Source organism: Pectinophora gossypiella, chromosome 11 (assembly GCF_024362695.1).
Source record: "Pectinophora gossypiella chromosome 11, ilPecGoss1.1, whole genome shotgun sequence".
Taxonomy (NCBI): Eukaryota; Metazoa; Arthropoda; class Insecta; order Lepidoptera; family Gelechiidae; genus Pectinophora; species Pectinophora gossypiella.
This window is the reverse complement of record NC_065414.1, coordinates 3,243,143-3,270,140: the sequence shown is the minus strand read 5'-3', so window position 1 is coordinate 3,270,140 and position 26,998 is coordinate 3,243,143. Positions and strand designations below refer to the sequence as shown.

At 37.9% G+C, this 26,998-nt stretch overlaps 2 protein-coding genes across 2 annotated transcripts in view; one reads left to right on the top strand and one right to left on the bottom strand.

Moving 5' to 3' along the window:
- LOC126370686 (acetylcholine receptor subunit alpha-like 1) overlaps positions 1 to 26,998 on the bottom strand; it is a 105,722-nt gene that overhangs the window by 1,502 nt on the left and 77,222 nt on the right. Inside the window, exons 3-5 of the mRNA XM_050015694.1 lie at positions 14,041 to 14,150; positions 5,023 to 5,203; positions 377 to 964 (exon numbers count right to left, since the gene is read on the bottom strand). Of these exons, the coding sequence (XP_049871651.1) occupies positions 377 to 964; positions 5,023 to 5,203; positions 14,041 to 14,150 (879 nt within the window). The remainder of the gene's footprint in view (positions 1 to 376; positions 965 to 5,022; positions 5,204 to 14,040; positions 14,151 to 26,998) is intronic.
- LOC126370700 (uncharacterized) lies at positions 21,680 to 26,477 on the top strand. Its single transcript, XM_050015711.1, has 3 exons — positions 21,680 to 22,033; positions 22,461 to 23,478; positions 25,291 to 26,477. The coding sequence occupies exons 1-2, from the start codon at positions 21,886 to 21,888 to the stop codon at positions 23,468 to 23,470; spliced, it is 1,158 nt and encodes a 385-aa protein (XP_049871668.1). The 5' UTR covers positions 21,680 to 21,885; the 3' UTR covers positions 23,471 to 23,478; positions 25,291 to 26,477.

Sequence of the window (26,998 nt, the reverse complement as noted above, 5' to 3'; positions counted from 1 at the left end):
ATGAAGGAAACTCGATGAGAAAAGGCGGCGTGTTATTTTTCCGTTTTGAAAGGGATTCCGTCTGGAGAACTTCATTTTGCGAGAGCTTTTATTTTGTGAATTTAATTAAAGCGAGACTGAGCTTGTTTGGAGAGTCAAGGTAAAGTAAGCATCGATAATGTAAGAGGAGGAAATTAAAGGTGATGGCGAAGGGCTTGTAATTTTAGTAGATAATAATAAATTCAGCTGAGTAAATACCCATATTATGCGGTGTAACCAAATACTCTTGACTGTTAAGAGCATAACGTTAACGCTTCCAGTGGTTATATAAAGCTGTGATTGGATGATGAAGGTCGCCAAGAGTATTTGGGTACACCAGGTACCCCTCACCCCTTACCTCGGTCGGTTTGTCATTCTCATCGTCGTCTGGCGGTTTCTCTGGCCTCTGTATACACAATATCTTGGGTAAAAAATCTATAAAGACTTTCCGCACCCACGGAGCCATGTGGTGGGTGACTGGCGACCTAAAATTTACGTTTAGCACCACGATAGTGACAACTACTGATAATGTGACTAGCATCATAGTGAATAATAAATATTTGCCTAACAGAGGTACTGTAAGGGACGTCGGTGGGATAATTTCTGCTAAAAGCAAGAAGAACACGGTCAAGGAGAGAAGGATGGAAATACAGAGCGAGATTTTTTCACCAGAGTCAGAGGGTAAGTAGAAGACCAGGACTGATAGGAAAGAGATCCCAACACAGGGGATGATGAGGTTGACCGTGTAGAAAAGGGTCTTTCTTCTAAGAGTGAGGTTGAAGATAATGTCGGGGTATGGTTCTTCGCAGCAAGAGTAGAATTTTTCGTTTCTTGTGGCGGGGACCCTCATGATGTCCCATTCTACTGAGATGTAATACTCCGACAGATCTATGCCCATGCCTATGTGGTCTGAGTCTGGCGTCTGTTTTAAATGCCTCAAGTCCACCTGAAACAAGAATAATCTTATTAGAAAGGGGGAACAATGTATGTTAGTTACTTAGATGAATCTGTTACAATACAATACAATACAAAAACTCTTTATTGCACTTAAATCACAAGAAAAAATGTATTATAATTAAATTGGTAGTACAACAGGTGGCCTTATTGCTAAGGTAGCAATCTCTTCCAGGCAACCTTTAGGTATAGGATATGAATTTAATGAAAAGTGTAGCGGGATAGACAGTGCAAAATAAAAAAAATGTTGAAAAATATAAGTACTTATAACTAGATAGACTATATTAAAATCAATACATAGATAACAATAAATAATGATTATAATAATTATATAAATACGTAAATATATAGATACATTACTATGGAAGAAAGGAAACCATGACAGTACTACCTACCTTATAAAGAAGAAGATGAAAAAGAATGGAGTAGAAAAGAAAAGCGTTATAAAGAGGAGAGAGAGCTGAGAAAGTGCTGCGTGACTTGCTGTTACTTATTACTATATGCAAAAACAAATATTAAATAAAGACGAGAACACGGAGTAAGTACGTAAGTATACAATTAACAGAATCAGTAACATTAATATTTTTTTTTAACGTTAAAAGTAATTTTCATTTAATTTGATTTCATAATAGCGCATTTATATTTATCGGGATACGCGATGAGTTTTATAAGAATGACTAATAATTTGCCAGACATTCATCAGATATTATTCATTCTATTTGCCGATTGCAAATCGAACGCTAGATTCTTGGGGTTCCTCGTACCCCGTATAGACGAACAATCCACTAAACTAAACGGTCCGAAAACAAAACCCTCGAATGCAAATTGATTTCGTATTGAGTAAAACAAACAGAGGACCTCTCATTTACTTACTTCCCCCTTGATCACGCTTAAGCTCGCGTATTTCCATGATTGAGATCTTAAAACGTTGAAAGCCTACTTTAGAAGAAAGCAGCAAGGAAAAACCCGACAGGACCATCCGTTATTAGGGAATCAAAGCGTGCCGAGCTAGCGTTTATTGCTATCTCCAACAACTATCTAAGGTGTGAGCGAGATAGATGGCACGTCCCAAGTGAACCTTAACGCGGGCGATATAAGGGTGTGAGCAGTCTTATTTATGTGGAAGAGGAAGCGCAGATTTATTAGCCTCCGCCGCTTCCTCGCTTCGATGGATGGTGTTTCTTGAGCCTATAGCTGTGAGCTCCATTCCAAAGTTTTTATCACTTCCCGTCTCTCATCGTAGTATCTCATTGTCCATATTATTTATTGCGACCCAATAAATATTTTTCTTGACAACGTATTGGGAAAGGCTTTTGTACGGAATTCGATTACTTTCCTAAACGCTTGCTTCGGGCAAATGTTTTTTCTTAAACTGAAGGATTTAATTTCGTATCAAATTTAGTTTGTTTTGTCCTAAGTCATCTTTTGATTGAAACAAGTTTTCTTTTTCCTTTTTTGGTTAATGTCTTTTTCTTGGATATATTTTCTTAGATATTGGTAGCTGACTTTGCAAACTGACGTATCTGAAATATTTTGTGCCTTATTGACAATAGCAAAAGGTGCAAATCTGATTCGCAAAAAAATTCAGATATGTCTATAGATATGTGTATATGAGCTAACAAAAAGATTCAGTACAGCCTTAAAAACTGCTTAGAAATTGATAAATTGTTTACGCATTTGCAAATGAAGTTGGTACTTTATTACATTTTCATTTTTATTTATTACGCAAGTCCGTTTTAGTTATTAACTAAGTAAATTCAATCAATTACGACGTATTATACGTTACGACGTTTCTGTTTTCAAAGATATATTAAAACTTCTGCGTATGGTGTCCCTCAGGGGAGCATTCTCGGGCCCTCCCTTTTTCTGGTCTTTATAAACGACCTTTGTAATTTGCAGTTAAACAATGGAAAAATCGTGTCTTTCGCTGATGATACAGCTCTTATTTTTAGTGCACCTTCTTCCCAAGAGCTATTCTGTTGTGCTCAGGAAGGATTAAATTCTGTTTTGCGCTGGTTAGGACAAAATCTACTAACGATAAATACCGATAAAACAAAATATATAACCTTTTCTCTCCGAACACCATCTAATCAAAATAGCAATAGACTAACAGCCCACAAATGTCATTCTGATTTAACATATCCCTGCTCGTGTCCAAGTTTAGAAAACGTCTCAACCATCAAGTATCTTGGCATACATCTAGATCAAAATCTTAATTTTAAAACCCACGTTAGGCTACTTTCAGCACGCACCAGAAAGTTAATTTTTATATTTAAAACACTTAGGCACATGGCCGATTATAACCTTTTAAAAATAGTTTATTATGCACTATGTCAGGCAATTTTGAGTTACTGTATTACTGTTTGGGGCGGTACTCACAAGACAACTCTTAAGAAGCTAGAGGTGGCGCAGCGAGCAATTTTAAAGGTCTCAACCTTTCGTCCATTCTTGTTCCCGACGTCCAATTTGTATGGTGATTGTAAAGTATTAACTGTTCGCCAGTTATTTATCGCCGGAACCATCATTAAAAAACACACTCAGTTGACTTATAATCCAGCTTACTCTCAAAATAAGAGAAGACATGACCTAATCTGTCCCAGTAAACTATTTAATACAACCTTCGCCAAAAGATTTTTCGATTTTCTTGGGTCGTACCTATACAACAGATGTAATGCAGTGAACAAAATATACCCTTTAAACGTGTATCAATGCAAGAAAACGGTGATGTCTTGGCTTATGAGTCTGAGTTATGACGAGACTGAGGAACTATTATTGATAACTGCTTAGCTCCAATTTATAAGCACCCGAATAGTGGAAGAAGAAGAAACTATTCCGAACCCAAGTTTAGTACCCTCGCTCTCACACACACACACACACACTCACACTCACACACATACACACACACACACACACACACACACACACACACACACAACCTTTTTGTAACAGTATTTTTAAATTACTTTTCTCATATTTCTTACTTTTTTTTTTATTATTTACTTTCTTTGTATTGCTCTATTTATAACATTATTAATGACCGTATTCCTGGAGGTGGAGGCCTGGAGACCTATAACACAGGGTACCCTAGTTTAGGCTCCAGCCTCTACAAATATTATTAATGTTCATGTTCATGTTCATGTTCATGTTCATGTTCATGTTCATGTTCAAGCACGAAATAATTCTAAGTCTATGAGTAGAAGAAAAGAAGTGTCTGCAAAATAAAATAAATCAAAAATCTTTTTAGTACAAAAAACAAAGAATATAAAAATACCGCCTTATTCATATTTAAACATCAAAGTCAAACAGGAAAAATATGCAAAATTGGTTATTAAGAGGAAAAAACATAATAATTTCTTTATGAGTTTTAAGAATCATTATTTTAATACATTTTCCATTTTTTGCAATAAGTAATTTGAAGTATCAATTAGAATGAAAGCGTTTATAGCAAGTTTGTCTCAAATGATATATTTATTATAATTATTGTCTTGTAGCTTTTGTAATTCTAATATTATTGTTTTATAAGTATTCATTATTCTGTAATATTACCACTTGACTTCATTTATTCAGAAGCGGCACGTGCTGTGGGGTACTACGAAAACACGCGTGTTCGCTTCTGCGTGAACGCTCTTGTACATCGCCATGCGTTTGTTTTTACCGCGCGCCGTATTTCCATAAGCTAGCCCAGGCATCACCAAATCGTTTCGTTTCATACAATAATTATGAATGTCGCTATCCGTTTGATCTGCCATTGGTCTCGGATTTCAACGTAGATTAGAATAACAATTAATATACTTAACTTAGACAGCCTATGCACGTCCCGTTGATGGGCGCAGACCCCTCCGACTAACCGGAGGGAGTATGGAGCATACTTCGTTACGCTGCTTCAATGCGGATAAAAATATCAATTGAGATTTAAATTAAGATTTGATATTTTTACCGTAACGTGTCTGTGATTCGTATTGCGGACCGTGTTTCACTTTTTGGTCACCGTTGAACTAGGTATATGGACTTATATTATTATATTTGAATTGTAAATGAATCAAAACTTACCGTATAGCCATCATAGCTCCAAGACCCGAACTTCATAAAACAGGTCTGTTCATCAAACGGAAAGTATTCGACGTCGATCTCGCAGAACGACTTGTAGATGGCTGGAGGCTTCCACACCACCTTTCCATCATGATGGAGGATGGCCTTCGTCATGATCGTCACTTCGTAGTTGCCATCCGCGCTGGGGATAATTAAGATTTGTTTAATTAATACTGTAAATATATTTTTGACGTGACTTTTGTGGATTTGCCGCATATGACATTAACTACTTGGCCGGACAAATGTAGAGTGCTAAGGGCTCTCACCCGATACAAAATTTACAATGAAAGGCCTGAGTTTGCCCCGTTGCGTGCGAACCTCGGGTTGTAAAGATATCGGACCTATCAATATCTTCAGGTAGATATAGGTTAGGTATGTGAATCCCGTGAAAATGATACTTAAGATAAATAAATACCTAATTCTTTGGTGAAAGTCTTCGGGGTTCGAACCAATGCTCTCCGTTTGAGAAAAACCGGTGCCACACAGGACCACAGTGACTTTTAGCAGTAGTATGGAATATTCTAGTCTAACCCGCCTGTTCGAAAACGTTACAACCTACATAATGAAAATAATGGACTTGGAATATTTTCGCCTCATAAATCTATGGTAAAGACTTTTTGGCGGGAAAGTGAACGACATGAGAAGATGACAAGGCCAGCGTAAACAGTCACCTTCTGGGCGAGCTCGCTCCATCTTGGGCCTCGTCAATGCCTTCGAACAAGTCTGGGGCCAAGAGCAAACCCATCAAAAGTAAAAAAAAGACATGGTTGCTTTCTTCATTGAATAATCGAAATAATTAATACGAAGCGGTGTTTTGTGGTTAATGATCGCATGAAGTTAGTCAGAAAACAGTCGCGATAGTGTTGTTACATCGGAATATTCAATAAACAAAGTGTACCTGTCTATTTTCGTTTCGAAAGTTTATGCGAACTTTTGAGTTAATTCGTTTGTGGTTCAGAGTAGGACTCTGCTCCGAGAGAGGGGGTTTAGGTTTCATCATTCATTGTCATCACCTTTCATTAATCATTAAGAAAAAAACACATAAGACTTGGCTCTATGAGCATAGTTCCCCTTGCCTTGTCCTTTGGGGAAAACAAAAAATATCTTTGGTAAAAAGTAAAAACCACAGATATAGAATATTTTCGCGTCATAAATCTATGGTAAAAGCTATAGACTTAATATTTTCGCGAGAGCGGCCTGAAAATAAGCAAGTAGACAAAAAGTCAAACAAAAAAGCTACAGATGTAAGGACGGACAAAAGTGCCAGTAGAACAATTAGGGAGGGGCTTTATCAAGACATCTTGTCAATGAGGAGTTGGTGATTGATTATTGGTAGGGCTGGTGAGGAAAATGTTAACAGCGGTTTGTAGGCAGTGTAGATTTTAGTTTGGATGGATAGGTAATAAACGTAGCTGGATAAGAGCATGGGCCTCGCACGCTATGCGGCGTACGCTTCGCATATTGGCGGCGAGGCATATGCTACGCTCATATTTCCACATAGCATGGCATGCAGGGCACACAATTCGCAATGTTTGATGCATAACGTCCACCTCCACTATATAATATGATCACTCCGACCAGCATCACATAGAAAAAAAATATACATACATACATACATAAACTCACGCCCGTAATCCCTAATGGGGTGGGCAGAGCCACAAGCAAAAAAAATATATATTTTAATTTACAGACAACCTTTTATACTTTTACGTACTCGTATTATTCATTAAAGTAATTAAAAAATGCCCCAAAGTAATAATGATACGAAAATTATTTAACATTATTTTACTTAAAATTATCACATAAAATTTTATGAAGTTTTTACATTTTTAAATAACTCACTAATTAAATAAAGAACTTTGAAACTCTTTGAACAACTTTGGTGGTAATTGAATAATAACTACCAAAATTAACAACATTATTTGGAAAGCTTTTATTAAATTATTAGCAACTTATGTGACCTGTTGTGAGACCAAATACAGGTTAAGTCTCATTAGTCGAAAACACATTTCTCGAGTATGTGGCAATGCTCCCACGGCATCTCTCTATGATAAGAACTCTGTGAAAACATATCTCATAAGATAAGCTCACTATAACCCAAATGGGGTAGTCAGATATACATCCATCGCAAGATGAACTAAGTACCCACACCTAACCGAGCTACAAAACATCAGTCTGTTGTTGTGTGAACAACAGTCTGTTGTTGCAAGAACAACAATCGAAATACATATAAGTCTTACTCTATTGATAGAAGTTTCGTTCGTCCCACTCGGAAGCTCCGCTAATGACCGAAAATGAAGAAAGTAGCTACTTTTCCCAAACTTAAATTAGTTAAACTTCCACCAATGGTTACCAATGAAAGAGTTTTTACTTTGATATCTTTCAATCAACGGTTTCTTGCTCAGTTTAATTTGAATCGTAATATTTCATTAAATTAATTTTCTTATCGGTTTCATTTTGAGGAGGGTATTCAGACTTATTAGAATAGTTAAAGCAGGCACTGCAAGATTGATACCATAAGTAAGTAAAAGTGTGATTCTTGGGAATTTTCTATTAAGTTGTTATATAATGTTAGCAAAGAACATTGCAACTTAAGAAAGATTTATTCTATTTTATAGTTTTTTGCCAGCGGCTTTGCTCGTGTTACCCACAGTTCCCTTTTCCTAATGTACCAATTTTTTGCCTTGAAAAACCTTGAAAACTGTGAAAAATTCACCCCCTTTTGGAGGCGTTAGGCACAGATTACAAAAAAAAAAGTTGCACGATTTTGTAGTTAGTCACAAGAAGTCCGCATACTTACCAATTTTTAGCTTTCTGGTGGGGGGTTTGAAAGTGACAAAAAGTGTCCTGTGTCACTCTCCATCCCTTCAACTATTTCCAATTAAAAATATACGTCGATTCGTCGCTCCGCCCGTTTTACCGTGAAAGACGGACAAACAAACAGACAGACACACACTCTTGCGCGTACATATATACCTTATATAAAATTAGTATCGGTGGTTACACTGTGTTGGATGGGTAAATCATTACCTCGTAGTGTAGACGTATTATATTTATAAGCAACAGAACATAAGCTCACGGCTTTATCCCAGTTGGGGTAGTTAGAGGTACATCCATCACAAGATGAACACTCACCGAGCTTTCTGTTAGACCAACGTGACAGGTGGCAGAATCGCCATCTATAATGGTCGACAACACGCACGCACACCTTACACTCACGAACATTAAGCCGTTGGTTCCGATTACTATTTACTGATGTACTTAAGTGAGTAATCGTTACGTGAGCCATGTCAGGGGTTTGGCGGCTCAATCATAACCCTGACACCAGGGTCGATGAGGCTGGTATTTCACCTCACAACCCACACGATAAGAAGATGGTAGACAAGAACATTTATAAACAATATTTACATTGAAAGTATATTTTAAGACAATGGTACACGACAGCCAGAGTGCCAGTCAAATAAGAAAGCCGTCACAGGCAAAAAGGCATTATGAGTGACAAATTCGGTTATCAGGGACAAAAAAAAATACAAAGAGGCTGAACGTCAGAGCAGTGTCGTAGTTAGGATGGGTGACACCCAGAGATAATATACAGGTACACTCCAGTAAATACTAATAAAATAAATAAAAAATAATATGAATCATACATCATATATTTTTTTAATTTCAAATAATACGAGTAACTTCCTAAGTTTATTTATTAGGACGTCATCATCATCAATTTAAGAGCCACGCTCTTGTCGGTGTAACATTTATCATTCCAATCTATCAAAGGCCAATTCCTTGACTTCCCTATAAGACACGATGTTAACCTTTTCTTTAATCTGTTACATGTAAGCTCTTATTAGGACGTACATTGACCAAATTAGAGATGTCCTTAGAAAAGGTTTAATACTACTATTTATTTATTTTGTTTAGGTCTACTATGAACCGGCGTGCGTGTATGAAACGATCGATGAATGTGAAGCAAGCAAGAGAAGTGTGTCAGGATCGAAGCAAATGGAATTCTATAGTCTCTGCTTCACCCGGTGGGAAAAAGGCGTGAGATTATGTATGTTTATGTAATTTATTTTAAGTGCAGTTTTCACTAATATAGTTGGTTCGACCATTAGGGACTTACAGACGGCGATATGGCTCACCTGTCACATTGGTCTTGAAAGGTCAGTGAGCTGTGGGTACTTAGTTCATCCTGCGATGGATGTACAATCAAAAAGCAAAAGGGCAGTCACTGAGCCAAAATAATTATTTGTAAACAGTGGTGAAATTATGAACCATTAGTTGCCATATTTATATTATTTTTGTTTTTGTAGGTGTTTTTGGTCTATTACAGAAACGATATGTAACCAGGAGGTTTTAAGTGCAACCAGTTAATTTATTACTTTGCAAGAAATATGTACTGATTGGACTTCTGCAACTTATCGTACCTCTGACTATCCCAATTGGGATGTATTCGTGAGCTTGTGTCATGTGATGCACTGAAATTCACTCATGGCATAGAATAAGGAATATTGCATAGAACGGCAACTCTCCGCTCCCCACCATCGTCTGAGCTAGGTTTACCTCACCCTCGAACATAGTTTAGACTAAAATCGTATGGTGTCAGACGTTACGCACACAGATGCGCGTGTACTTTAATGTCAATGTGTGTAGTGTTTCCACTACATGTCATGTTTGTTGTAGTGTTTGAGGAGCTCGGTGGCGCAGCGGTAAACGCGCTCGGTCTGCGATTGTTGAAGTTAAGCAACTTTCGCAAAGGCCGCTCATAGGATGGGTGACCATAAAAAAAAAAGTTTTCATCTCGAGCTCCTCCGTACTTCGGAAGGCACGTTAAGCCGTTGGTCCCGCCTGCATTAGCAGTCGTTAATAACCACCAATCCGCAATGGGCCCGCGTGGTGGTTTAAGGCCCGATCTCCCTATCCATCCATAGGGAAGGCCCGTGGCCCAGCAGTGGGGATGTTAATGGGCTGATGATAATGTGTAGTGTTTGTGTAAAACGAGGATGTTTGTATGAAGTGTCTGGGGTGTGCCCATGGATGACGCCCGCGCCCTAACTACGTCACTGGAGATGAACACACTCACAAGATAAGCCAACGCCTACGACTTTCCCCTACAAAATTCTGACGTTGACGCGTCTAAAAGCGTTGTCATAACCAACTTTGTCGCGTTTATGAAAATTGTACCATAAAATATAGGTCGAGCTTACTTCCATTAGGCTAACGTGCCACCATTAAAAATAAACTTGTCGCTGAATATTCGCGGGGAGCGCTTTTAGGAGTCGCAGGTGCATTAAGTAACCCCTATGTTTAGATTTAGAATGGGATTGCTGGAAAAATTACAATGAGGTAAATACCTACGTGAAAAATGCGAACAGTAGGCCTCAGTAGGTCGTAGCTACGGACCATAGAAACAAGGCAGATATGCCCTTAGCATTAAATTACACGAGTCCGCATGTCGCCTGTTAACCACGTCAGCGTGTGATTGTTTTAAAGATACTAAGAAGTTTGATATTAATAATGTTTTGAGTTTTGATACTATACATTTATTTTTGACAATTATTGTAAGTTTGTTTTTTTTGGTTGTGCGATATCAAACAAGCAGTGAATGATGTGGATAGTTTTATGGTCGGCCAATCAGCTCGCGACAATAAACACTTCAGAACGCCGATAAATACCCCGCCGGCATGGTAGATGATTTCCCTCATTTAGCGCTTATCGCTATCAACCCACTAGGGTCGATTAATTCTTTCAAATATTATCCTCTCAGACGGCGTCCTGAGCAGAGGTTCGTGCCCATCTGGGCAACCTGAGCCCTTTTCTCTTAAGTTTTGTACCGGGTGAGAGCCCTCAACGTCCGGCCAAGTAGTTAATGCCATTTACATTAAGTCACGTCTTAATTTAAAAAAATATATATTGTCAAAGTTTTGAGGTCAACGACCGACGACCAACGACGATGAGGTGGGTACCTCATCACCCTAGTGTCAGGGTTCAGCTGCCAAAGGCTCCTGACAAACCTTATGTAACGAGTACATACTTAATTAAAAAAACTAGTAGTCTCCGAAGAGTAATAATCTCCGAAACATGGGTCATCTTACTTTCGGAAAATCGGGCTGAGCACAGCTTGCATTGTCCTAAGCAAACTAGGGATCACAAAGTGATTTTTGTGATATGTTTCTACCAGGAATCAAAGACTAAATGCAGTGCAAGAGCCACAAAAGAGTCTGTGGTAAGTACCACAGAGGCCGTTTTTATAAGTAGTCAGTATTATCAATTCAATAATCCAAATTCAGCTTCTTTTAAACTTATTTATCAATCCTAGCCAGTTTAAATATTTTCCTAGCAACAGTCCGCTTGCAACTTTCGCGCACACAATACCTCAGCTGCCATTTTAAATCTCCTTTGTAGTCAAGTTAAAGTCGCAGTGCTTTCTCCTCTTAGCAGCATCTGTTTATTATGATAAACTGAGCTACTTTGATGCCATTTAGATTAAAACGTGCACTTATCTCTCCTTCCGCCCGACTAACTACTAGCGCACCTCTCTCAAACACAAACTAGCTAGTCAAAAACCAACTTTACCCCCTAAAGCTAAGCTCCTTAATGCTAGGAGGTTTAAGTGATGTTAATGCATAGAAATGCGGTGAACTGGCTCAGATAGTGGCAATGTTGCAAGTAATATTGCTTTTTAAAATGGCCGGTTAGGGAGCTCGTATCGATTTTAGACTGTGAATGGTTTTGAACGGGTCGATTAGCTAACGATTTTCAACCTTATGTTAAAAGAAATGTTGGTAGAAGTAGGTACTTTAAAAGATAAACAGTGTTTAGATGTTTACTTACTTGTAGAGGTTTAGATATAGGTTTTTTTATCGTAGCAATATCCGTTCTTTTTAAAAACAACTAAAAAGATCCTTCTACCGAAAAAATACTTCCAATTCCAAGTGTTTTAACAAAAAGCTATAAATTATACATTGGTAGGTAACATTATGGATGAAGTACGGAGCATACTCCACCACGTTTCGACAATATTTTTATATGATTAGGTCCGGTTTTTTGAAGAAGCGACTGCCTATCTGACCTTCCGTCCCGCGAAGGGAAGACCATTCCTATACAGGTCACCACCTCACCTCCGGATAACTATCGAGTATGCGGGTTTTCTCACGATCTTTTCCTTGCTGGTGTAAGGGTTATCACGCTCGTCCCGGCTTGCCAAGAGCTGCGGGTTCAAGTCCCGTGCGAGTCAGAATTTTATCGATTTAAATTTTCTCTTTGTGAGGTCGTACCGATGGTGATAGGTAGAAACTCCCTATCTTTCAAACCGTAACATAATTTCCACTAACTTGAGCAAACTCAACCGTACATCCACAAAAACTTGGACTATAATTCCCAATTGTTAGAAAAAGAAACTATGTAAGGAAGCGGTTGAACTTTGAGCAGACAAACTAGCTAGGATTGCTGTGATAATGCTGAATAATGGGATATGTCTGAAGAAATAAAGAGATAAGAGGTCCACCTAATAAAGTTTATAGGTCTTTGGCAAAGTTTATTCTCATTGAAAGAAATGGGGTTGAGAAAGTTTGTGAGGCAGGTTCGCCCTTAAATTGATTCTTCAGTAAACATACTAGAGTGAGATAAATGTAAGGATTTGTGGATTGTTTTATCGTAAAGGATTTGTTATGGGGCTGATAGAACCATCAGGGGGAATTGGAAGCATTTGCGTGAACGTTCTGTAAAAAACATGAATGTAAATGATATATTGCAGTTTTGTTTAATTATCTTTTTACTTGTGAGCGCACAAACAGATAAAGCATAGGTGACACTCAAAAACAAGTCACTGTGATCCTGTGTATCATCGGATTAATTCTCAATCGCGAAACAACGATTCTATCACTGGCATTGGACTTACACCAATGAGTTATTAATTTATTTAATTATGTAGATTTATTAAAGTTGACTCAACCATTCATGAGCACGATACGGCTCACCAGCCATCGTATTGGTCTAACAGAATGTTCCGTGAAGCATGGGTACTCACTTTATCTTGCGATTAATGTGACTCTAAGTAGCCGAAGTGAGCTCAGGTTATGTTATGTTAAAATCTTCTGTGTGGATTGTGTGGTCAGTGTCCGACTTCTTCAACCCTGGCGTCAGGGTTATTATTGAGCCGCCATAATAGGCGTCTGACATAGCTCATGTAATGACTACACGCTTATATTAGTAACGTGTCTTCCGAAGCACGGATCATCAATCGGGTAATTAACCTGTTATAACCTAACCTAACCAAACTACATCATTTCCCTAGCATTATCCCGTTTTTCACAGGGTCCGCTTACCTAACCTGAAGATTTGACAGGTCCGGTTTTTTATTATAAAAGTGATTGCCTGTCAACCCACAAAGAGAAATCCAGCCAAATACAGGTCAGGTGACGTCACCTGACGAGAAAAACATTTCCTCCTCCCGCTGGTTTCCTCGCGATGTCCTAACCAATCTACGGATCACAAAGTGACTTTTGTCATTTTTCCCAACCGGGATTTGAACCCGGGGCCTCCCAACGTTCAACCACTGGACCACGAAGGTCATATGTTAAAATAATAACGTTGCGCCGAAACGATAAGGTAGCAACTCCCGTAGTCTATTTCGTCTATTTTTATTAGAAAATACTAACTTATTTATATACTTAGTTGCTATAAATGAGAACGTACTGTACTCTCATATTAACTAATCTACCTACATTCACATAAACTGTCGCTGTGTGATATAAGTTGCTATGTTGGTATTATTAATACTCCATTGCAGATTCATAATACCAACATAGTTAACTTTTAAAATAGTTCTCAATGTATGTGTCATAAATTTCTGTATGGCTTCAAGGCTGGCGAAATATTTGTACTAAATTAATTCTTGTGAGTATTGTTAGACTGTGTCTGTAATACTGTAATTTCTAATGTATAATAAAGACTTTTGAAATCAATCAATCAATCACTTACTTATTATAAAGCACGATATCTGGCAGCCATATGTGTTCTGAAGGCACGTGTAGTGTGTCGACTCCACCGTAGTCGTCTGGGTTCCACTTTAACTTGTAGTCGTTCCATTCCTGAAACAATGAGGAAATTGTTTATCATAGACACTGACAGTCATATAATATGTTATTTTCTGAGCTTAAAATAGTCACAGTTTCACTTTCTATCAATTCAGAATCATGGTCTGAATCATCTCCACAGTATTCGTTACGGTGTCACTAACACCCATACAAACTTGTAAGGGGTGTATGTACGGTCACGAGTATTAATATGTATACACTTTGGTACCATTTACGTACCATGTCACATTAACTTTTTTGACAAAATGAACTGTAAGTCTCACTAAATGTCAAATATGTTAGTGCGACAGAGTCCTAAAGTGGGTACATTATATTGCTCATGACTGTATGTGACATCATAACAAATACTGAGGCGGATGATTCAGCTCATTATTCTGAGTTAATATCGAGTGGAATTTTCTATCGCAAAAGTATATATTGAAAATAATAAAATGTCTTGAATTTTGCGACGGAAAATTCCACTTGATTTAACTCAGATTAATGGTCAGAATTATCCCTCTGAGTATTCGTTATAATTTCACTAATACCCTATATATTCCGAACATAACGTACTTATTTACTACACCGAAATTATCACCATCGAACAAACGACCCAAGATTCCTACCCCTAAAACCATTCCACTATCTAACTACTAACCCTTACGACTCGAGTTGCACTCAGAATTCAATAGACCCTCTAACTACACATTTTCAACCCACATTTTCCAAGTACCCACATTTTGGAAGGTCGAGTTATTTGGCTTACCCGCAGTGGAACCGGATATTGCGCTGTCTTATTAGTTTCCGCTTCCGAGCGATTGAAAAACTCGACTGAAGTAGAGTTGACCATTTTTCAACTTGTAAGCATTGTGCCGGGATTAATTTGAGGGTAGTTTTTCTTTAGGTTTTGTCTTTAGTTTTGCAATAAAGGAAACCTAGATAACGCGTTCGTCGAAGAGGGTTATCTCTTACATCATAGTCACAAGTTCGAATCCGGCTGGGGCTCTGAATTACTAAATAAATTCGTCTTTTTAAGTTTGAATAATAATTATTGTTTAGTCCATACTCATCGGTCAATGACAATAGTGGGATTTAAACATTGTCAATAGGGTACTTGACAACCTAGTCAAATGAGATACTTTTTACGAAACGCCTAAACGAAAGTTTTCTTTGGAGTTTGTATGAAAATACTGGCCTGTGACGTCATCAATGAAAACGGTTAAACGTCATACTCATTATTACATAATTCATAAATAAAATTCTAAAATAATTTCAAAAGTGGATAACTATTTTGGTGTATATTGTAAAATTATAACTTAAAATATTTATATGTAAAAACTAGCTGTTGTTATTCCGAATAAATAAAAATAAATAATAATAATTCGAAAAGTAAAGGAGAAGAATAGTAAAGAAGAAGAGTAGAAGAAGAAAAAAAGAAAAAAGAGAGAGAAGGGGAAGAGTTTGTAAGATTGATTTTTGACCATCTTAGACTGGCCTCTATTTCTATATTAGCATTTTATAATTTATCTTTGACCGAGTCAAATACACTATTGAGTATGGTTTTGAAGTCCCAACATTAGGTATTATGGTTACGGTTTACCAGCGGTTCGATTTTCAAGAATGCCGGTCAAATTAGCTAACATATAAGACGTGGCCGGATAATAGGCAGCTGAGAGTACTTCATCCTTTTATTCCCACTCCAGTAGAAAAGCTGTATTTCAAATAATGTAAAAAATCCAATTGATTACTTATTATTATTATTGTATGTCTTTTTCATATCTCGGGCCTATGGAGGTCGGACTTTTGGAAGGTGTGCGTGGGGCCGAAGCGAACACGTAGAGGCCCCTTAAGACAGTTTAATCTAAATGTGGTGTGACACCAACCGGCGATTATCCCTGTATGCACTATGGGAGTGCACACAAAGACAATCCCCGGTTCGTGTAGGACTATTGCAGATTATGGGAACAAAGGGAACTGGGCTATTGGGTTGGGGGTTAGTGGACCGGGATACTGGAGATATGGGGGACTATGGCGCCAGCTCGACCAATGTTGGTAAACATGGATAAATGAGCAGGCGGTGACTCGCCACTCACTGGATGGGCCACATATCTAGCCGACGCGGCTGGACGGCAAGGCAGCAACATGGTTGTGAGCAGCTCAGGGTATCGAGAGGTGTACACCGCTTTCTGCGAGGCGGTTTACCCGCCTCACCAATTATTATTATTATTATTATTATATCAACTCAGAACCAGGATCTGAATCATTCCCCAAAGTTGCCACTAACACCCATACATACTTGTGGGACATCGTAACGAATACTGAAGGGGATAATTCAGCTCATTATTCTGAGTTAATCTCAAGTGGAATTTTCCATCGCAAAAGTAAAAAACTGAAAAAAAAATTAAGTATATTAACCGAGTGAGGATTAAACCTACCTATTTCTCCCACCAAATCTCCATACTATTTCAGTAAACACACGTATTGGTATGGATATTTTTTTACACTATAACCCCTTACGCTAGCGTTTAACTGCAAAATCATAGTATTATTCCCTAAATATCGGAAAGAAGGAAACTTAGAAAAACTTATTTTTAATCAAAACTGCCTTTCTCCAACTGGCTGTTTTTCTTCTTCGTAAGTAACTCATCCTTCGGACGAGATACACTCCACTGTGCTTTACATTTTATAGCAATTTATCAGGAATTTTAGCCGGACAGTATGGAGAAGTGTCAAAATTCTGCTTCTATTTTTATCCTCAATCCGAAAACATTTATGTTTTAATCTCTTTAAAATAATCGTGTAAGACTTGGACCTTTTCTATTGTGTCACATATCACAGAGCACGTTAGAAAGACATGGTTGATATTGATCTTATTCCCCAAAGGCATCTTTTTGTTCGAGACTACCCGTCGCCATGGTAACGGGATCGGTTTTAAGATTGTAAAGAATATTTTTGGTCTTTAGTACGAAAGGAGAAAAGATCAATCGTTTGTGGCCTGCATTTGTTGTCGAGTGATTTCTATAGACTTTGTATTGTATATGAATCGGGATCTCGGTTTAGAGAAGTGTTGGTATTCCGTTAAATCGTCATCCCCCTAGCATTATCCCGTTTTCCACAGGGTCCGCTTACCTAATCTGAAGATTTGGCAGGTCCAGTTTTTTACAGAAGCGACTGCCTGTCTGACCTTCCAACCCGCGAAGGGAAAACCAGCCCAGTACAGGTTAGGTCACATGGGAATGCGGGTTTCTTCATGATGATTTCCTTCATCGCTGAGCACGTGATAATCATTTATGATGCAAACACGAATTCGAAAACATATTCAACAGTCATTGGTTTAAGCCTGTGTTGGATTCGAACCTGCGACCTCAAAGTGAGAGTCAAGCGATCTACCAACTAGGCTACCACGGCTCTCGCTATTCCGGTATTTCGCTAGAATACAAATAGAAAAAAAACATTTTTAAGTTTTTAGTCGCGATTGGCTGTATCAAGATTACTCTGTCCACCAATCGATTTTGTCTACCTCTCCCGTTCTGCCGCTCGTAATTTGATTCGAACCAGCAGCTCTTATAAAGCCAGGAATAGTGTCATAGACTAAAGAATTATACTACGCATAGAACGGACAATCTCCGCCCCGCACCAATTAGTGTCGGTGTCGTGTTAGATTTACCTCATCCTCCGCTATAAATGGCCGTAAACCAGAAAGGGATGGAAGATAGGAAAGGGCTGTCTGTTTCGCTTGCTCTTACGCGTTAGGCGGGAAATGGTAAAAACAAGATTTTTGTATGGAGTGTCTAAGCTGTGATTATGATTATGGCGTGGTAAAATGCTATGTAAAAACAAACATTTACCTAAGTACTTTTACATAGCCTAAAGATTAAACTATTAGTGTCAATTTACCATCATCGCCTTTAATTAGTCAATCACAAACAAAACATGGTCAAAGCATCAACTCCTACATTCCCGGGTAATTGTAATTGTACCAAAATTATGATTTTAGTTACTACATATACTTTCTTATACTTGTGTGTAAAATTTGGCAAAGTCACTGCCGAGGTAAATGGAACTCAATTATTATTTTGGCAACTCTAAAGCCTACGACAAAATTACAGCCAAAACTCAATTTAAAATTTTGTCTACGCAATCTTAGTTACTGCAGTGTTGCCATCGTATTCTTGCAAAATATTATTTTAGCTTAAGTAATAAAGAAGATATTGATTAATTTATTATTATATGAGGATGTATGATAAATATAAATACTTAAAAGATTTTATGTTTTCTAATGGGTATCTAATAATATCATATATATACGAAAAGTGATTTATTAAAATAATTATATAATTATAATTTTTGTTATCGTGTGGATTTTGAGGTGGAATACCAGCCTCATCAACCCTGTTGTCAGGGTTATTACTGAGCCGCCAAAGGCCCGTGACATGACTCATGTAACAACTACATACATCAGTAAGTAGTAACCGGGACCAAAGGCTTAACGTGCCTTCCGAAGCACTGATCGTCTGACTTTTCGGACAATCAGGTGATCAGCCTGTAATGTCCTAACCAAACTAGGGATCACACAGTCATTTTTGTGATATGTCCCCACCGGGATTCCGTCCGCCGAATCCCGGTGGGGTAGGCTATCACGCTGGTCTATTAGAAAGCTTAAGCTAACAGCCTCCGTGGTCCAGTGGTTAAACGTCGTGCTCACGATCCGGAGGTCCCGGGTTCGAATCCCAGTGGGGACAAATCACTTTGTGATCCCTAGTTTGGTTAGGACATTACAGGCTGATCACCTGATTGTCTAAAAAGTAAAAATATCCGTGCTTCGGAAGGCACGTTAAGCCGTTGGTCCCGGTTTTTACTTACTGATGTAAGTACGTAGTCGTTACATGAATCATGTCAGGGGCCTATGGCGGCTCGGTAATAACCCTGACACCAGGGTTGATGGGGTTGGTAATTGACCTCACAATCCACACGATAGAAGAAGAAGATTAGAAAGCTCGGTGACGCTAGGGTACTTAGTTCATCTTGTTATGGGTGTACCTCTGACTACCCCAATTGCGATACAGACGTGAGCTTATGTTATGTTATATTGAATTATAATTCCCCATACGTAACCGGAGACTAAAGAATTAATTCTCCCACGGCACGACAAAACCTCTTTGTTTCCATAAACCTACCTAAGTCATCCCGAATAGCTCCATTTACGACTCATTATAATGTAATTACTACGTTTATTTAATTCGGAATTAAGATTTAAGGTCAAAAGGAAGCTAAAGCTCACTTAAACACCTTTGGATGACTTGACATGTATTTTACATAAGTAATTTACGCTTGTTCCTTTTTATCTGGGTACCCTTTACAGTAACTGTCAGAAGACCTGCCACGAGACAATTTTTCCATTCTTCTTCTACTTCTTCTTCTATCGTGTGGGTTGTGTGGAATGACCAACCTCATCAACCCTGGTGTCAGGGTTATTATTGAGCCGCCAAAGGCCCCTGACGTAACTCAAGTAGCTACTACGTACTTAAATCAGTAAGTAGTAACCGGAACCAACGGTTTAACGTGCCTTCCGAAACACGCATCATCTTACTTCAGAACAATCAGGTGATCAGCCTGCAATGTTCTGACTAAACTAGGGATCAAAAAGTGATTTGTCCCCGCCGGGATTCGAACCCGGGACCTCCGGATCGTGCTCAACCACTGGACCACGGAGGCCGTTACCGTATTTTTTTTCCAATTTTAGAAGTACCATCAGCTACAGGGTTTTTAAGTAAAATTTTCAGACCTTCTGACAAACAAACGGACAGATGCCAAAGCGGTTTAGAAATACTAATTGGAAGCGGTCTCTGCACAGAACCAGAAAAGTTCCTAAGTACACTAAATTCATTTTCTATTTTTTGTTCGATATTTTTTTTTAATTTTTATGTTTGAAATATTTATTATATTATGTGCCGTCAAGATGTTTCTGAATTTAAATAATTAAAAGTACCTACTTTTGGTCGAATATTTTTTGTATTTTTGAAATACATAAATATGTGCCACTCAAGGTGTTTCTGAATTTACTTAAATAATAAAAAATTAAATACCAGCAGATAAATTATACTTTCAGGATTATGTATCGTACATTCAACTGATAAATACCCAACGATTTACCAGGCTATCCGAACAGAAAAAACCCACAAAAGCAAATAAGAAGTAAAACAGAAAAGACGAAAAGTTAAAAAGCGGTCTGAACGCACGCATCGAGTCGTATCAAATTCGAATCACACATTCCTCTGATCACCATATAATCGAGTATTCGTATAAAAGCTTTGTACTTTCACACAAAATCCCTTGTATTAATACGCAGGCTTTTAACGCACCCGTAACTTTGCCAACGATGGTTTCCAATTGATATATCAATTTAAATATCGACACGTCAATGACTGCCCCTTAAATGATAGTAAAATTGAATGATTTTGAAACTAATTCGGTACCTATGTAAGGTATTTTTTTAAATGATAAATTACTCTATTAAAGAAACGAATTTGAGTATTTTTTCTTTTCATTATAATTGGTTATTTAATAACTAAGGAACACAATTAATACCAGACATTTTTATAATTTAGGAAATCATTCTAAGCTTCACATGAGCTTTAAAATTTTCTAACAAATTATGCAGGTTGTTTTCAAAATGTTCATTTGTACGATCAAAGATCAAAACTCGAGCTCTGAATGGATATCAAAAGCATTCCGTACCGGCTACCATTGCTCTCAATTGATTGGGTCCAATTTGATACTGTTATTTTCCGATAACTGAAGGGTAAGCAAAAAGGTACGAGAAGGTCAATGCCACATTCCTTTTCGCCTCAAAACTTGGCTGTTTTGAAACTCATACTTATTTCTATACAATTATTCATTATTTATTTATTTAATTATAAAGGAACATACAACATTACAGTGTAACCTAATGCGCTGTATGACAAGAAAACAAAATAAAAACTTGATTTTAATATTGAACAAAAACTATCATTTTTTAAAAAACAACAGAACGTAACAAGTGTATTTAAAAAACAAAACTTAGGACGACCAAGGAGGCCGTCGTTAACACTAGGGATACGCAATAATCTATGTATGAAAAAGAAACAAAAAAAAAAGGAAAACAAAAGATTACAATCATAAAATTGAAAGGTAATCACACAAAAAAATATCAAAATAATAATAGAAAAATATCCTCTCGCAAAAGCCAAACACTCTGTCCATCCCTTTACACCCGAGCCTATACGATCGTGCGGGTTAAGTTTGTTAAACTTTGAAAAATTCTAGGCTGAATTTAAATTACCTTTAGCGGACGCAACCGGCGCCGATTGATCGTGCGGGTATTCTAGAGTATAGAAAAAAATACTTTGAACATGTCGGTACACGTTTGGTTTCGCCAGTCGTCCAAAACCTGCCGGAGGGATGGCTGCATTTTTTGATCGTCGTACCCGCTCAGGTAACTACGTATTTTTTTTACTGGTTTTGATGAATTATACTCGTGCTTCGTCCTCGAGATTAGCATAAGATACATGTAGTAGCACATACGGTGTCGCCTTATCGCACTGTTTAGTTGAGAAATATAAAACAAAAAATGTCAAAAAGTGGCGGGTAGATTGTTTCCCGCTCAGTTAGTAATCCACATTTCGTCATTCACAGTACAGTGCTCCGCCGGTTCGCACGTATTACTTTAATTTTTTCAAGCCAATAATTAAATAGTGTAAAGTTCTTTAATATGGGAAAAAGGAAGCGTGAACGTGACGACGATTACGATTATATTAAGAAAAAAATGAAGAAACTCGAAAGGAAATTAAAAAAAGCCCGGAAGAATCATAGTGATACGTCTTCTACATCATCGAGGAATGCACCGTCAATCGAAGAAGGTTAGTTACATCTGCTTGTACTATTATGTGCATTGGCGTTATGTATTCTTATTGCGGGTAATTCGAGGGGTTACCACTTAAGAATGTAAACGCAGTTTATATCACGTATAAGTTGGAATTGCGGGCAGTTTGAGGGGCTGTCACTTTTCTAATCAGCGTGAACTCGTAAACGTGATGCGGGCATCCATACCGGGTTGTCACTTCACAATAAGAGTGCAGAATGTAACAGTTTATTTTATGCTACGATCGTTTTAATGATCTTTAGTGTTGCGGGCAATTATACCGCGTTGTCACTTCACTTTATAACATCAAATAATTGTATTTGAGAGGATTACATTTACAATTAAGATATCTATTAAAAGATATATATTTTTTCAACAAAAAAAAAAAATCCATATACCTACTTGTTTACTTTCTGTCTTTACAGACGGTCCACCGATTGTAGGAAACAATTATGATATTATATCTAGTGAGGAAGAAGTACTGGAGTCGAGTCGATCGAACTTACCTAGCAATAATGAGGTCGGAGACACATTGCCGTTATTAACAACTGCTTCTGATGACGAACCATTACCATCAACGAGTGCCGGCACCGCACCGGCGCCCGCCGATCTTCCTAATGAGCTGCTGCCGGGTCCAGAGCTTAACGATGAAATCTTAGCGATACTAGGAGATGACCTATCAGTTGTCAAGGAATATGGAAATGACATTCAGGCGGACTTGGCGTTACGGCTTAAGCACCTGCTTACTCAGGGAATGCCCAAAGAAATTCGGAAGGAGTTACATGACAGATATTTACCACCTCGTAATTGTAATTGTGTTGGCGCTCCTGAACTTAATCTTGAAGTTAAGGCTGCTATACCCGATGTTATATATAAAAGAGACCGAAGCATCCAAGCGAAACAGAAACAAGTCGGTTGTGCAATTTCATGTATTAGTGAAGCTTTAACAATATTGTTATCTCGAGAGAATAAGGACACACAGATTATCAAACTCTTAATGGATGGAAGTCGACTTTTGTGTGATTGTCAACATGCTGATTCAGTCACGCGGCGTAATTTTGTCCTTAATAACATAAAAAAGGACATAAGGGAACACCTCGTGAAGTCAAAAATTGATAAGTTTCTATTTGGCTCTGATGTAGTGGAGGTAATTAAGACTGCAAAATCAATATCTAAATCGGGGGCAGATTTAAAATCAGTTCCCACCACATCTACAATAAGATCTACACAACCGGCCAAGAACAAACAAAATCCAGGACCATCTAGACAACATACCAGGAATAATTTAAACTGGAAGGCTCCTCCCCCGGGTCGCAGGCAACAGGGGACTCAGAGGGCGAAGGAGCCTGCTCAGAGGAACCAGCACGCGAACTCCTCGCGACCATCGCAGCGAGCGCCGGCGCAGGCATCGCAGACCAATTACAACCGCCGCTAGATGTCCCGGTGAGATACGCCGGCAGGCTTTCTCAGTATTTTACCCAGTGGTCACTTTTAACCAGTGATACTGTAGTTTTGTCGTGGATAGCTGGATATGAAATTCCGTTTTCAAGGCCAGTTGTACAAAGTAATCCTCCTATGAATCATAATTATTCTAGTACAGAAAAAATACAAATAGGTAAATGTATTACAGACCTCTTGACAATGGGTGCAATATCTCAGTGTCGACCATGTGAGGGTCAATTCATATCGAGTATATTTTTAGTACCGAAGCCAAATGGTAAACACAGATTTATCTTAAATTTGAAAAACCTTAATGATTTCATAGATACTGAACATTTTAAGCTTGAAGACCTTCGTACGGCTTTGAAACTAGTGTCTGAAAATTACTTCATGAGCACTTTGGATTTGAAAGATGCATACTTTTTAATTCCAATTCACAAAAATTCAAAAAAGTATCTTCGTTTCATATTTGATGGCAAGTTATATGAATTCAATGTGTTACCGTTTGGTCTAAATACTGCACCCTTTGTATTCACTAAGGTAATGAAACCTGTTGTGAAATTGCTTCGCTCCTGTGGATATCTATCTACGGTTTATTTAGATGACATGTTTTTACTCGGTTCTTCGTATGACGCTTGCGTAGCCAACATTTACGCTACACAGCAACTGTTAACTTCTTTAGGCTTTATTATCAATACCGAAAAAAGCTCTCTCACACCTAGTAGGCGTTGCAAGTTCTTAGGTTACGTAATAGACACTGAAAATTTCCAAGTTAGCCTACCTGATGACAAAATCACAAAAATTGAGAACGAATTAAATCGCTTCAAATCTTTGAAACATTGCAGAATAAGAGAATTTGCTCGTCTTGTAGGTATGCTTAACTCTGCTTGCCCAGCCGTAGAATACGGCTGGCTGTACACAAAGGCTTTTGAAAGATGCAAATATTTAAATCTAAAGGATGACCCGGAGAATTATGACAGATTCATGAACTTACCATCATATCTTTCTGCTGAATTTGACTGGTGGTTACAGGCTATTTTACTGCCGGCAAATAAAATTAAATATGATGACTATTGCATGGAAATTTTCAGTGACGCTTCGACTACGGGGTGGGGAGCAGCATGTGGGGATAACACTGCAAGTGGCTCGTGGTCAGAGCAGGAGCGAACGATGCATATTAATTATCTTGAAATTCTTGCAGCATTTTTTGGGTTAAAAGTCTTTGCCAAATCTATGAAAAATTGTCAAATTCTTCTTCGAATTGATAATACCACAGCCATATCGTACATAAACCGTATGGGTGGCGTTCAGTTCCCACACCTCACACAAGTAACGAAGGATTTATGGCAATGGTGCGAGTCTAGGGCTATTATTGTATTTGCATCGTACATAAAATCGACTGAAAATGTCATTGCAGATGCAGAATCTAGAAAGAACCACCCAGATATTGAGTGGGAACTAAATGATTTTGCTTTTCAAAAGATCATCAATAAGTTTGGGATTCCCGAAATAGACATTTTCGCTAGTCGAATCAATAAGAAATGTACCAAATACGTGTCTTGGCACAGAGATCCTGACGCATATGCCATAAATGCTTTTACGTTATCATGGTCAGATTTCTATTTAAGTATATGCTTTCCCGCCATTTACTATGGTATTAAAAACAATTAGGAAAATAATAAAAGATAAAGCCACAGGCATAGTCGTTGTCCCTTTATGGCCCACACAGCCGTGGTATCCATTATTCAGAAAACTTCTTGTTTCCAAGCCGATTATATTCGAACCTAGTCGAAATTTAATCCTGTCTCATTGCAGCAACCGAGCCGTCCACCAGCGAGTTACCCTGGTTGCCGGGCTGTTGTCCGCCAATCGTTCTTGAGGCGTAGAGTCCCGCCATCATCCATCCAGATTATGTTAGCCTCACTTTCTGACAGTTCGGTCAGGCAATACGACACGTGTTTGAGGAAGTGGTATCAATTTTGTAATGCTCATAATTTTAATGTCTTTGAAGCATCAATTCCTAACGTAATATATTTTCTAACGAAACTTTTTGAAGCAGGTGCTCAATACGGGACCCTTAATAGTTGTAGATCAGCCTTGTCGTTGATACTCGGTGTTCACGTTGGTAACGATGACCGTATGAAACGGTTTTTTAAAGGTGTTTTTAAACTCCGTACACCCTTACCCAAATATAACGTGACCTGGGACACATCAACTGTTCTGGACACTTTGGCTACCTGGTATCCTAATGAAAATTTAAATCTCGATAAACTTTCAAAAAAAATTTCAACTCTTTTAGCTCTTGTAACCGCTCATAGGTTACAGACCTTGTCCAAGATTAATATTAATAATATTGAACGATTTCCTGATAAGGTAATAATAAAAATCCCTGACCTGATTAAGACGTCTCGTATTGGCTCCTTACAACCTGTACTCGTCCTCCCTTATTTTCGAGACCGACCAGAGGTTTGTCCTGTTAATGTATTGCTTAGATACTTAGACATGACTGACTCCTTGCGAGGCAATAATCATTACCTCTTTATCGGTATTAAAAAACCACATAAATCGGTATCATCTCAAACACTTAGTCGGTGGGTAAAAAGCACTCTTAGCGAGTGCGGTATAAACGTGTCTGTGTTCACGGCACACAGTACGCGACACGCTGCGACCTCTAGGGCGCACCAGCTAGGAGTTAATTTGGATCTTATAAGGAAGACCGCTGGGTGGAGCGGATCTTCTAATGTGTTTGGTAGATTCTATAACAGAGTTGTTGGGGACATAATCGATCATGAGTTATTTGCTAGATCTATTATAAATAACGATTCGTTACACTAATATTATATTAAACTTATAAATCAGGAATGATTAATTTACAATATAAATTATAATTTACCTAAGCACAATTAGCTTAATTTATTTATTCATTTAAAAAATATTGTTGTTTTCCTTTTATACAAGAAGTCATTTTATGTTGTTAGAAATTAAAATTATAATTGATAGAATTTTATTTCTATTATTTGATATTTCACGTGATCTCTCAAGATCTACATGTATCTTATGCTAATCTCGAGGACGAAGCACGAGTATAATTAATGATTAAACGAACTTACCTGTATGTGAAGTTCTATCATAATTATACGAGCTGCTTCGTCCGAAGAGATTAGCATCCCACCCACCCTATGTTCTACCCCAGTGCGTGAAATATCACCAATACCCTACTATTATCTCTCTTAACTAAATGACGAAATGTGGATTACTAACTGAGCGGGAAACAATCTACCCGCCACTTTTTGACATTTTTTGTTTTATATTTCTCAACTAAACAGTGCGATAAGGCGACACCGTATGTGCTACTACATGTATCTTATGCTAATCTCTTCGGACGAAGCAGCTCGTATAATTATGATAGAACTTCACATACAGGTAAGTTCGTTTAATCATTAATTTCACTATAGTTTTTTATTTATATTGGTAGAATATTGATCTATTTACCTATATGAATTTATATTTATTGAATGTATTT

What these genes read in the sequence shown, in the direction of transcription:
- LOC126370700 (XM_050015711.1), top strand. Translation starts at nt 21,886, where the DNA reads ATGGGAAAAAGGAAGCGTGAACGTGACGACGATTACGATTATATTAAG. An exon ending in TGCACCGTCAATCGAAGAAG is followed by an intron (nt 22,034 to 22,460) that starts GTTAGTTACATC and finishes CTGTCTTTACAG; the next exon opens with ACGGTCCACCGATTGTAGGA.